The sequence below is a fragment of the Etheostoma spectabile genome, chromosome 11 (assembly GCF_008692095.1).
Source record: "Etheostoma spectabile isolate EspeVRDwgs_2016 chromosome 11, UIUC_Espe_1.0, whole genome shotgun sequence".
NCBI lineage: Eukaryota > Metazoa > Chordata > Actinopteri > Perciformes > Percidae > Etheostoma > Etheostoma spectabile.
The window spans coordinates 6,558,537-6,572,738 of record NC_045743.1 but is presented as its reverse complement, the minus strand read 5'-3'; the positions used below and the strand labels follow the sequence as shown (position 1 = coordinate 6,572,738).

General features: G+C 40.8%; 1 protein-coding gene across 1 annotated transcript; it reads right to left on the bottom strand.

Moving 5' to 3' along the window:
- Window positions 1-2,074: 2,074 nt before the first annotated feature.
- On the bottom strand, window positions 2,075-12,400 carry gja5a (gap junction protein, alpha 5a). Its single transcript, XM_032529302.1, has 2 exons — window positions 12,109-12,400; window positions 2,075-4,741 (listed from the first exon to the last, which is right to left on the bottom strand). The coding sequence occupies exon 2, from the start codon at window positions 4,664-4,666 to the stop codon at window positions 3,506-3,508; it is 1,161 nt and encodes a 386-aa protein (XP_032385193.1). The 5' UTR covers window positions 4,667-4,741; window positions 12,109-12,400; the 3' UTR covers window positions 2,075-3,505.
- Between the last annotated feature and the right edge of the window lie 1,802 nt (window positions 12,401-14,202).

Below are 14,202 nucleotides of genomic sequence, written 5' to 3'. Positions count from 1 at the left end.
TTCTTTCACCACTGAATAATACCCACCTTCCATCCTGAATGCAGATGTTTCTAATATGCAAGCTCTAATGTGTCAATCAATTGAAATAAATATTATACAGTTGCAGTATTGTCTATAACAAGACAGCATGAGAGACTGAAAACTGAGAAGCATAGTCTATCTTAAAGTAGCTACGAGGAACTTTTCAATGTTTCTGAAACAGTTTAATTTTCCATCTGGTGATCATAGATGACCTGTAACAGCAAACCAGATTAAGAGTGAAAAGAACGCTTTTTAAATATAGTTTTATTAATGCCTTTGTCTGGGTCTGATTTTTTCCACAAAGTCAGAAAATAATTTACGGCAGGCAGAGTGACTCTACCAAAGACTGTATATTAATGGACAAAGCATCCGGTTTGCGAGTTATTTTATGCAGAAGTGCTTAAACCTGCATTGTATTTGAATTTCAGCAGGGGGCGACACGTGCAGTTGCAAAAGGAGGTCGGTTTCTGTAGAAGAAAGTGACCCACTTCTCACTTGATTTATTACCTCAGTAAACATTTCCATAACGAGTGGTTTTCTAAATCGCTAGTTTGAAGTCTTCTGCAACACAGAATGATGTTCATTTTTTGAATTTTAAAAGCAGCGATAAAGCAGAGGGGGTTTTAGATGCTATGATGCTATCACGTGTCAGTGAAAGTGTGTAACGTAACGTAGAGTGTAAGCAGCTCCTCCCTCACTCCTCCCTCTCGTCTAAAATCATTGTCACATCCACAACCAGGATGGCAGCGCCCGTAACGACAAACTCAATGACGGATGGCAGATCTCCGCATACCAATGGTTGACGTCACACAAGCTCTGTCCACTAATTTTAAAGTATATGAGCTCTACAGTCACACTCTCCAATGGGTCCCAGATTTCGGTCTAACACCGGAAAAGCCTGTGTTTGAGTATCCAGCAAGGTAAAAAGCAGCAGGAGATGTCTCCTGTGCCCAGTTTGGATTCATCTTCAGTTCGTGTTTGTGTTAGCCCACTTCTTTCTTTTTGAACCACTGTACTGGTGTGAAGCATCCTTAGGTTTCATGAAAGGCCTATGTTAATCAAAGTTATTGTTAGCCTATTGTTATTAGATTGGTTGCTACAAACTCTCACTCATGCTTTGGCTTATCTTACCCATAGACTGTATATTAGTAATTTATAGTCTATGGTCTTGACACAGTAACACCCGGTTTAGCTCACAATACAGCCAAAGTAGGCTAAGTCAGGCTACTGTATGCAACACTTGAAATGCAACGATGCATCGGTTAAGTATTCTCTTATTGTATTTAAGTGATTTTCTATCTGAGCAAAACATTTATTGCAACTATTTGACCTCCCAGTAAAGCTGACTCTAAAAGAGCCTTACAACAACAGGTGTGGTAAAACACTACCGCTTTTGTCCAAAAGGGTCGCTTGTATCAACCCAAACTGAAAGTTACACATAGTCACTTTAAATGCTCATCTTGGTTACACTTTGAATAAATAAGGAGAGCAGACAACTACCCCTACCAGTGCATAAAAGCATCCCCTCAGCTTTACCCGTCATCATCCAGGCTACTGTTCAAATAGCCTATACTGTATGTGTTCTATATAGCATAATCTTATACAATGACGATGAAATGAGGGTAACTTTGCAGAGGTGGATCTGATCTGCAACAAACAAAATATCAGCATCTACTGCAGCTTTTCACTCAGCTTGTGACAGACCAAGTTGGATATCAGCGCTCAGCTTCCTGGCAGAGATGGCGGGATTGTTTGTGTAAATACTGCACAGCCTCTCCAGTCTGTCTCCTGCAAGTCCATTCTGGCGAGAATAGACTGGTAAATGCAAGTGGTGATAGGATTCTCATCTAATGCAGGAAACCCTTCATCTATGCTCTTCAACATCTCCTCTTATTCATTTCAACTTAACCTTTAGTTTACAATATTTCCCTATTTGCCACATGGTTTTGATTTGGTACAAGTTAGTCTAAATGTAAATTCTCTCTGATCTATATTGTTGCATATGTTGCATAACAACTACTTGAATTCATCACACACCTTGAGGAAAACAGACCAGATTGTAGAGTTGATGATTTGTTTATTTGTGACGGGTTAGTGATGCCATTTATTACATAAAGGTATGTGGGAAAGAACCAAAAAAGATGGACACAATTTCTGTGTTTTAAATGCTATTTGCTGTAGGAAATATGTAGGATTAAACTCCCATTTGGAGTAGATGCTCATTTACAAACTGCTGTCATACACAACTTGTTCAATTATTCTGCATATAGTAAGAACAACCAGACATTAAATGAAATACATTCAAAGACATTATAACTAAATCATATATTGCATAGAGACAAATTCAAAATGTACACATTGGCTCCAGGAGAGAACGGAAAAACGTAAGTGCAATGTTGCCAGCTAGTGGCCGGATCTCCTCATAACAGCATTCAAGCATGACCTCTTCCTTTTCTTTTCCCTTGAATTCCTTTCACGCAAACAGGCTACATTCTCTCATTCTACACACAAAGGCAAATATCTATCAAATATGTAGCTAATTAATACAGTTTAACACACTTTTTTTTTAGATTGTAAAGGGATTATTCTTTAGTTTCATTTTATGTTTGCTGACCTGCGGGTGTAGTGCAATCAGGTTAGCAAGTCAACAGATGGCTTGATCTAGATGTAGAGTCTTGGCAATGGCTTTTGAAAAAATATACATAGAAAACATTTTATATGGAAAGAGATATATTTTCACACGTCTTGTTAAGGCACTTTACCTTGATTCATTGCTGATGCTGCATGAAACCAATAAATCCAATTTATATACCAGCAAGCTTCACAGTTTATTGCATAGTAAGTCCCTGTTTTCTCTTAATGCTTCTCTAACTTTTTGCAGCGTTAACAAGAAAACAGATGGTTCTGTTATCGAAAGTCACAACCTATGAATTATTGAATAGTTGAGATTTGTGTCAGATTTTGCTTTCTAATGAAATGGTTTCCCTAAGTCATCTCACACCCAGCATCACGGCACTCCCACTTAATAGTCTCTTTATCTCTCTTAATTTTTGGCTTTAATTGTTTAACTAAAATATAAAATGTGCAATTATCAGGTATTAATAATCACCTATTACCCTGTTCTCATTCAAAATTATTTTTCTTTTGCAGTTTGGTTGTCAGTTTTTTTTTAGCTCTGGGACGGATTGTTTCACAAACACTATCCGCTCATAGAGCTCACACATGTCAAGTTTACATGGTCCACTCACAGATCTCAGTGTCTCTTTCTAAAGTGAACACTTAGTCCATCTTCTATATTCAAGTGTCAGGCTTCAATGCCAGAGCTGCATAGGTAGCCTGTGCTCACGTTCTTACCCATTCGCTCTGCAGTAATCACACATTGACTTCTCTTTGGGTCTTTCTAAACTGATCTTTCTGTCCCTTCTCTTTGGTTTTGAAGGCTCCCCCCCCTGCCCCCTGTCTGCCACTATTTCAGGTTGTGAGTCTATACTGCCAGGTCATCCTGGCGAGCCCGGCTGCTGGTTGCACTGGTCTTGCTCAGGCGGCGTTTGTCCTTCATGTAGCCGGAGTGTAGCAGAGGCGATGCGGAGCAGCTGTTGGGCAGCTCTGTGCGCGCTTGGTCGTATCTCAACCTCAGGAAATCTTCCTCATCCTCCATGTTGTCGCAACTATGATGCCGCTCTGTGGCCAAATTGACTGAGTTCTGCTGCAGCGCCATCCTGTTGTTGAAGGGATGAGAGGCCAAAGACGTCATGGGATTCATGGAGCTTGGTGCTGCCAGACACTGGCTAAAGTCAGGAGGTGGGGTGCAGGAGGCCGTGGGCAGAGGTGGGCTGTTGGGCTCCAAGGCTGCAGACACGGCCACCGTCACAGCCATGTGTTTGCTCCTCTGCATCTTCTTGTTGAGTAAACACTTCCTGGCGCTCTTCCAGCCAAGGTGGTAGAGCTCCAACACAGAGAGCAGCAGAGACACACCGGCCACCACCAGCATGAAGACGATGAAGACATTCTTCTCTGTAGGCCGGGACATGTAGCAGTTGACAGGGTTGGGGCAAGGCCAGGCCTTGCACAGGTACAACGCACTGAGGAACACCCCGTAGATCATGTACTGCACCACAATAAATGTCACCTCCATCACTGTGCGGATCATAATACTCAGGATGTAAGTCTGCAGCAGTGCTCCTCTCAGGCGAACACGGCCAGTCCCATCAGATACCATAATTTTTCTGTTCTCCTTCTGCTGGAGGTACTCCTTCTCCTGCTCCAGGTCTTCTCCGCCTTCCCCTCTCTCTTCCCTCTCCTCCTTCTCCTCCTGCTCCCTCCTCCGCAGCTTCTCCTCCCTGCGCACAATGTGCATGGCGTGGCCCATGTAGATGAGGGACGGCGTGGAGACAAAAACAATCTGCAGCACCCAGTAGCGGATGTGGGCGATGGGGAAGGCGCTGTCATAACACACGTTGGTGCAACCGGGCTGCTGAGTGTCACACAGGAAATCGCTCTGCTCGTCGCCCCAGGAAGACTCAGCTGCTGTGCCCAGCACCAGGATGCGAAAGATGAAGAGGACGGTGAGCCAGACCTTTCCGACCGAGGTGGAGTGTTCCTGGACCTCCTCTAGGAAATTCCCCAGGAGACTCCAGTCCCCCATCACTGCTCACAAGCCGAACACACACCTGAGACACAAAGACTGAAGAGGGAGGAGAGAGTGTGCGAAAGAAGTGCACTAGAGGTGAAAAGGTGAAGTCAAAGAGGGGGAGGATGGACAGAACAGAGTTCACGGTAAAAAGGAGAAAATAGAATCACAGACAATCAGTCATAGACAGCTGTAGGTCCTCTATATTCCTGCAGATGAAATGACCTGGGCATGTGTGTGTGGCATCATGTGCATAAAAATAGCTTATCTGCCTGTGAATTGCTTGAGCACTGGACACCGTGGCATGAGAACAACCAATTTCCCATGAGCTAGAGAGAGAGAGAGAGGAAGTTCAGAGTCATGTAAAAGTAAATAATGAGGTTGTTTTAAGAAAAATGACTCAATATTGTAATATGTGTGTTTACATTTCCCATGTCCAATTCCAAATTATGTATGACAGACAGCTAGGGTAACAAGCAACCAAGGGGCAAGTCAAAGCTAGGATACTTTGTCCTTTTAATGCTGTGACCTGGCCATGAGCTGCAATCTTTGTTTTGGACCATGACCAACAGACTTCACTCACTATAGAACATCAGCTTTGATGTTCACTGTCCTCTGCGATAATAAGAAACTCCTACGTTGCAATCTAGATCCATCTGAGAGCGTCAATCAGATATGTCCCCCTCTTCAGTGTGTGTGTGTGTGTGTGCACCTGCAGCATTAGGGAGAGTTTGGTAAGGCCCAAACATGGCAGAGACAGGCTGGTGAGTGTCAGCGAAGAATGACCCTATAAGGCAGTTCAACCGACAATTTTATGGGTGCCATAAGTAACTGACCTCCATAATTGAGGGGTTAAGAAAACACATCAAACTCTTTTGAGGGTTCACCTCCAACATCTAAATGCATTCTGTACCTTTACCTACTGCCAGCTTTTACTGTGCAATTACAGATCAAAGACAGATGAGTTATAACTGTTAGGAGGGCTAAAAGTAACAGTTTGACATGTTTTTCCAACATGTCACACATCTGAAGTTACGGCCCTACTTGGCAATGTTATAAAAACATAGCATACATTCCTCAAAAGCTGTGAGTTAAGACAAACTATTATTTTAATGGTGTGCCAGGTAGGAAATACAGTCTAATCACTACAATCACAAAGTGTCAAAAAAAGCCAAACAGGGAGTTAATATTCTCTCTTACCACCTCATATCCATGAGCAGTTGCTCCCATAATAAGTTACTCCCATTGTGTAGTCCACTGTGCAAGGCTTTGACTTGCCTGGCCGACACTAGTTATGTGTGAGAGAGAGATTTGGTCTAAATGACCCTCAGTCTGTCTCCCCCTCCCTCATTGTCTCTATGAAGTATATATATGGCAATAAGATGGAAAATCAGAGCGTTGTGCTCTTTATCTGTGAAGCATGGAGGGATGGTAAACATCCCCATCTGAACATATGGGCAAGAAAATGTTCAACCTATATCCACGCCCAAGGCTGATACACCAATACATAGCACAGGAAAGTTTGTGGTCTGACACTTGTTTTCCAACATGCACATAATACCCTGACTGGTCACTGGTCACATTTGGAGAGCAGCTGGATTCATGAGTAAGTGAAACGGGTCCTCGTCTTATTCAGTGAACTGGGGCGAAGCCCTTCTCGGATAAAGCTGATGAGCTTAACTGGAAGTAAATCATAAACAGGCAAAGAGCTGGAGGAGGAAGGGAGTGCAAGTCCAGCCAGCACAATAGCAGGATGGTACACATTACAGCAACAGCAGCCATGTTCCTATCATCTAACACTGACAACAGGCTTTCCTCACCTGTGCAGACAGACCCCTGGACTAATTCAAAGTTAACCTTTGAGATAGTCTCGGATTATTTTGAATCATTATCATAACATGCTTCTAAATGTTTGGTATCAAGTACAGAATACGGTAAAAAGTGATCTAGATGGGAGACAATAAAACTACTTTTGTAAAACAATGTCTTCATTTGTCATCTATTGAGTGGTAAAATGTGATAACATGAAAAGAGTTTAGGTTTACTGATCTGTCACTGGTGTGATGCAACGATATTCAGATCCCTCAGCGGTAATACCACTATGTAAAAATATTCATCTACAAGTAAAAGTCCCATCTTCAAAAGTTTACTTAAGAAAACTTAGTATATATGTGTAAAATAGAAGTATCAACAGCAAAACTAACTTTGCAGAATGGTACCTTTCATAGTGTCATGTTATGATATTGTTGGATTATTATCACTGTTGCATTAACATGTAAGTTTTAATGTTAAAAACAAGACTAAGTGCCTACAGCCATGCTATAGAGCTTCATGATTATGCACTTAAACTTTTAGCTCAAAGCAGTGCTTTGCCTAAGCTAGAATGCTATCATACTAATGTTAAACCGGTGTAATGTTTTCTGTATTCACCATTTTAGTTTAGTGTGTGAGCGTGCTAACATTTGCTAATTATCGCTGAATAGTACAGTTGAGGCTGATAGGAATGTCATTGGTTTTGCTGTTATTTGGTCATAAGGCTAAGAAAAATTAAACAATGTGCTAGATGAAAAGTCAACGCATCCCAAAAACATATTACAAATCATCCAGAGGGAAACATGAATGTCTGTACCATATTTCATGTCCCAGTCAATAGTCAAACCACAGGCAAACATCATGGTGGTGATTGATGGAAATTCAGGTGATAATCACCAAAGTTAGTAAGATTCATCCTCTGGGCACCATGAACGGTCTCTTAGTCTCTGTCTCCTTCCCTCAACAGCCTCTTCCTGTACTCAAAGGAAACAATCTCAAACAATATGATTTCCGAAGGAAAAAAGGAACAAGGTATTAAAAGGAGGCAGGGGGGCGGAGGGGTTACAGCTGAGCCCTTCGCTGAGCGGTCTGGTTTGCCTGTAGACCATCGTGGCTATCATATTTCTTTATAATCTGTGTCAGAGTAATGGACAATCTGGTTGTAACGTATTTCAAAATGGTAAACTACGCAAATGAAGTATTATGCACCACTGAGTTGTCTCTCTCTGTGTGTTCTTTTGTGTGTGTGTCCTGCACCGAGGAACTGTGATGGTGAGAGTTCCATGGAACAAGTGCTAGAGAGATATTGTGATAATGTAAGCAAAAAAGTAGACTTTGTATGAACTGTAGCCAAGAACTACAGTCATTTCACCACTTCAGTATCAACTCTTAAACGTGGCTGTATTTAAATTTACAGTCAGATCTGCATGCACTGACCCTAAGCTAGTCTGGATAATAGCCAGGCAGCCCAGAGAAGCGAGAAATACCAGCTATTAAACTGCATCATGTGTGAAGCGAAGGCTGCTGCTGTGACTCACTGCAGAGCAACAGGAATTCATGTTGTGTGTTTTCTCTGCCCTGCAACACAACAATAAATCCTCTGGTCTGTTGGATTGCCCTCAATTTTGCCTTAGAGGGCGGTGAGTCTGGTTCAAGAATCAGTCAGGACTGTGGCAGCATCTCAGGCTGGAGAAACCCCTGAATGGAAGTTTTATGGGATTATTAAGAGATGTTTTTATTGCTGTACAGTGGCACATAAAAAAATGGTTTCAGATTCATGTCTCTAACAGAATCATTGAGTACAATCTTTAACTGAAACATAACATAAGAGTGCAGAGATGGACAGTTTGGAGTTTTTAACTCTCGGAATAGCAAAACAGATTTTTCAGACCAAATAAAAAGCCGCTGCTGATTAAACATCGATGAGTTTAAAAGTTGAATTCTCCAAAAACTAGCTGGTTCCCCACAGCCTGCAGTGTATCCTCAGGCTAGGGACAACAGGGGGCAGGGTTGATTTAAACATTCTTTCAGTGATCAGCACCTTTCAGCACTAAGCCCTGTTTGACAGACTCTGGATCCTCATAGAGGACCAGGATACACTGCTTGCTCTGCGTTTTCCTCATAAACACACAGGCATTTAGATGGCAAGGTATGCATTTTCTTGGCATGCTCCCCTTTAATGGCACATGTTTAGACTAACATCAGTGGAGGTAACAGTGTTTACATGGTGTTGTGCATTAAGTACTTTTATGTGTGTCCGAGAGGATTTGCTAGGGATGAGGTACATTTTTCAGCAATCTCGAAAGTGATCTCACCTCGCTGGCTTAAAAACCACATTACCTGACATACTAATTCATTGTTTTCATTAGAAAGTAAGAAAGAAAACTAATTTATTTTCTTGGAAAATGTCTACAGTGTTTGACATACAGTATATTCTAGAGGGACAAATTTGGCCACACAGGTTCACACTGGAGGGCCATTTAAAAAAAATGTGGAGAGCCAAATGTGGCTGGCTGGCCTCAGGAAATTCTGTTCATAGGACATCTTTATGACTACATGGCCTGATCATTTCTCCCAGATCAGATTTGTTTGTATATTATGACTTTATGGCTGCATAATCTTTGCATTGAGTGAATTATGATAACAATACATGTGGTTTTGAGAATTGTATTACCTGATACATTCTTGTTGAGGTGTGTTTTTGTTGACCACTGTTAATGTTGCAATCTCATGTCAGGAGTTTAATCACTTCTAATGTTCTGGTAGTGTTTTTTTGTTTTGTTTTTCAAAATTAGGAAACCAACCATTTTACTTTATCTCTGCAAAATTTTCAAGAAAGACTAAAAAGACTTATGTAGTATGTTCATCTCTGGAGAAATATGCTTTATGCATTATCAGTAATTGTACATTTCACAGTCATCATTGCTCTCTGTATCACAAAGTTGGACGGTTTAAAATGAATAATCATCTCATGATATTCATCTATAACTCTCTGTTAAAGCTCGCAAGCTATTTTATTTCTCTTCCCTCATTAAAATCCTGTACAAGTTAACTACTTAACCCAAGAAGAAATATTTCAGCTGCCCCTTTTATTAATTAAATGACCTGCAAACTTTTCTCAAGTTCTTTTATTTACCTTATTGGATATAATGCTTTTATGTTTGAAGTTTTTATGACTTTTGTAATTGTTTTTTAAAATTCCCTTTGTCACTTGATTGTTATCTGACTTATCGTTTCTTGTATGCCGTTTGTGTGGTTGTCCGACTATATATACGTAAATATTTTTTCTCTCCTTAAAAAGAGATGCCCTGATTGAGTTACTAAGGTAGATCCAACTCTAACACAGCTCATAATGACCTCCAAACAAAAAGCCCCTGCCAGGAGCTCTATGACCAACATATCTTTGCCAGTAACAGTTCACTTTACAGTGGTGTGACAGCTCAGCAATGTTTCAGTGCACAGCCACAGCGGAGCACAAGGAAAATGTCAATCCAACCCCACAACTGCTCTGCGCCAACGCATTTATACACAGGTTGCATCAGTCTCAGCTGACATCAACAGACCTACATACAGGATGCCAAACATACCCAGGCGGCAGTTATTCAGCTTAGTGATTGTTATTTATTGTTATTTTGACTCTGTGAATGACGCGGTTTCATACTGTAGTGATTAATAAAGAAAACAGTAGGTTTATTTATTCCACATATGTGTCAAGGTTCAAACTCAAAAGCCATGCTTTAATATAAATGAAGCATGGCTTTTAAACTTGAATTTTAACACATGTTGAAGGTCAATCACAGTATACGTTGCAGCAGTTTGGCTGCAGGCAGGGGTGGTGTGTGTATCTCTCCCATGTGTGCCGGGATTACAATCAAGGAAAAGCATGTTTAAGTTTAGCAGTATTGGCATGGTGGAGGGTGACTTAGGGATAGTATGACCTACAAACTGGATCTGATGCAGGATGAGGGGGAGAATACCTCCCACTCATGCGAGTCACCTGTTGCCACCACTTGCAGGCCAGCATGGATCTAGGCTGCCATATATCACTCACACCAGCAGAAGCCGGCGGGCCGATGTGCTGCCTGCTACCTTACATGGCTGTCTGGCTCTTCATCTGCCCACTACTGTACACAGACCCACAGCCATGTTATGATCTATTGTTTTGCTGCATATGGCATTACACTGGAGCCCTCAGGCCAGACAGCTGCAAGGTGTTTCATGGAGGACAATTCTGACTAACACACTCCTGACTAAAATTCTTGGATGTCTGCTATTTTGGGGGAGTGACAGATTAAATGTGTGTCTTGTGTTTGTATTTTGTATTTTATCTTTTTTTATTTATTTTGGAGACTATGTTAGTAGTTAGTGATGTAAATCCATTTTTGATAATGGGCACAATATCATTTGATCAGTGAGGCTGTAATCTTTTATCTGGTGCTTTACATGAATCACCTGCTGTTTAGCTCGTTGTATTTGATTCCACTGAAATATAAAGTATTTTTTATGACTGTACTGGGAGCTGGGATTTACATTAATGTTTTTTTCAGTGTTGCTATTTCTTTAGTTTCAAACAAGAGAACAGTGACAAAGACTTAGATCGAAGACTTGAAGTTACTGAGTCTAAGATTTGTTATAATTTGTAGTTATAATTTGCTTTTTGAAATATTGTCTAGAATCATATATACTCATATATACTGTACCTCTAGCACAGTAATGAGGTAATTTTTTGCACAAATATTTACAATTTTTGCTACTTTTCACTTGTACTTGTACTAAATTTGATAGCTACGGTTACTTTTACTTTTCAGGTTTATAGATGGTAAAACACGTATATGAGCGTAGAAATAATACATTGTTTGCATGTGCTAAACACAGTAAATTAAACTACTCAATAGTATAAAATGGGCAGAATCAACTCCACCTCAGCCAGCGCATTAAAATGCTCCTTACACGTTAATGTATAGGTCGTCATAATCCAATGGTACGGTATATACCAATGTAGCAATAACTAAGGTCATCTTACCTACACACTAAGTACTTTACATTCACACTCGCTGATAACACTTCTACACATTTTTTATTACAAGACTTTGACACTGGGATTTTAATACATTTACTTAAGTAAATAATCTGAATATTTCTCCTAAAACTAGTTTATAGAATTTAAAATAAAAAGATTGCATCAGACTTATCAGTGTGTTGCTTTCACCCCCTTTGTGTGCATTTTCCTTTTAGTTCTTTTTACCAATTTTCAAGCATTCACGTTTTGGCAAATTAGCTAATACATATGTCCTTACACATTTTGTCAATTCAGATTATTGTACAACTGTATAAACAGCCTGTGTCCCTGAGACTCCACAGAGGTAACAACTCATCTTACAGTATGTACACATTGCTGGTGGCTCTGTGTTTTAAGGTCTGCAGTGCTGCACTTTGTTTGAATATCTTTGTCTCTTATGAGAGTTATGAGCAGCGAGGAGAGAGAGACAGACAGAGCAAGATGAAAGGAGTGAGAGCGAGTCGGGGGGACAGCTGTGCCTGCCTTCCCGGCAGTTTTGTATCAGGATGCTCAAAATGTTTCTCTAAATGTCTGCATCATTTTAATATTTCAATTGTTGTAGTTTTGTGATAACTTGCTGGCTTACCTGCTTTTTTGCTGCAGGAAAGTTGTCTGGAAGGCTGTGTTTTTTTTGTAGCGGCTCCTTATCTGATGGGACACTTCTTCCTTAAAATCAACGGACAAACGGCAGGTGATGATGCAGAAATGAGCAGAGGACCACAGGCTCAGTACAATGGTGGGACTACCTTCTTCTTCTTCTTGTGAACCTCAAAAGCATCTGGCTCTTGAGGATGGCGTCTGAGCTCAGCATCGTCCCAACGCCAAACTGTTGGTCCACTCAGGGGGCACAAGAAGAAAAGCAGGGGCATCACAAGAGAGTGTTTCCCCCCCACGGCCCTCCCTTCTGTCTCTCCTCCTCCATCTCCTCCCCCCCACTCCCCCTTTCTTCTTACAACCATGGTGCTCTTTTTTTTTGCTGGGAAGCATTCTTCGGCAACGGGAGGGGAAGTGGAATTGTTTTCTGGGATCAATGGCAATTCCGCTCAGAGTAAACGTCCAGAGTGCTCCTATTTACTGTGTGATCCTTTAGGTTTACAGCTCTGTTGTCTGTGCTGTGTTCAGTGCCGGGCATGGAGAAATTCCTATAAAGCAAGATTTAAAAAAAGCTTACAAACAATTAAATTCTAATATTTAGATGCTTAAAGCCTTTCTGTGTTTTGTTCTAATGATTCTGAAGTATGTTCAAGCAAAGACAAACTGTAAAAGAATGGATTTGTGCTTTATTTTGGAGACAATTCACAGCAATCTGGATTTCCAGAAGCTACAAATAAACCAATAAACACAGAAGAAACAGTCATGAAGTCAGGTGTAAATATTGTACCTGCTTTGTTCGTCTGTTCGTCTCTCTAGCCTCATTCCTTCTCTAAAAGAGGAGCCAGCACGAGGTCTGAAGCCACTTGCTGAAGTTTGGGATGCGAACATAGTGTCACAGACAAAACTCAAAGAGCACAGCTTCCTCCTCTGTTCCTAGTCTGCCGTATGGGGTGTGAGTATTAACCCAGGAAAATCTCTCTGCTTCACAGCCTGCAGATACATGCTGCATTATATAATGGGAATTTTTTAGGTTTGATTTCTCCTTGCTGAAAGGCCAACGTGTATTCAAATGGCAGTAATTATGTGGTGAGGGCAAACAGCACATATGAGCAGTCACACACGGACAGCCAATTCTAATGTACTTTCACTAGAGGTGTGACTTTAATGCTACATTTGCATTGTTCTTTGATTTGGCCAAGGTTACATCTGTCACTTGTGTCAAATTTACTCTTTTCTTTCTATTTAAGAATTCATTTGGAAGAAATAGTTCAAGATTTTGGGAAATATGCATGTTGACATTCTTGCCCAGAATTAGAGTAAAGGAATGAAACCACTCTCATGTTTGTCTGGCGAATGTAAAGGCACCGCCAGAAGCTTGCTAGCTTAGCTTAGCTCTAAGACTAGAAACAGTCACAGTTTGGCAACTATTTCAAACCACAGCGTTTCTCTAATTTTAACAAAGTAGTTATTTTAAGGCAAAAATATAAACCTAACCAAACCTTCACCATAGCAAATTAATATTAGGAAATGGTTTGAATGAATTTTTGGAACGACCATGTTGTCTTGTGTTGGGGTCAGCGTCACAAAATTGCCATACTGAAGATCATGGACCAAGGGTGTATTTCATTGTTTAATTTGAAGACTCATTGGGATTTTGTTATTTTGTGACAGAGCCAGGAAAGCTTTAGCACCGTAAAGCTAAACAGCTAAACAATTTTAATGGGTTTATTGAAGGTATTGAATCACGGTTATTACTATTAATAATAATAATAACGTATCCTTTATTAGTCCCACAAGGGGAAATTACAATTTTCACTCTGTTGTTATTACACACAGGTCTGAATTACACACACATGCCAAGTACCTATACCTGCACTAAATGGAGAGATGTCAGAGTAAGGGGGCTTCAAAACTATTCCTTCATTTCAGTGAACAGTAACTTTTTACTTTAGTGCAATCAAAGACAACCCTCATTCTTCCCATGGAATGGCACTCCAGGCAGTTGGAGGTTCGGCGCCTTGCTCAAAGGCACCTTGGTAGTGCCCAGGAGGTGAACTGGCACCTCTCTAGCAACCCGTCCACCACC

Coding starts and splice junctions, on each gene's coding strand:
- gja5a (XM_032529302.1), bottom strand. CDS start 4,666: ATGGGGGACTGGAGTCTCCTGGGGAATTTCCTAGAGGAGGTCCAGGAA.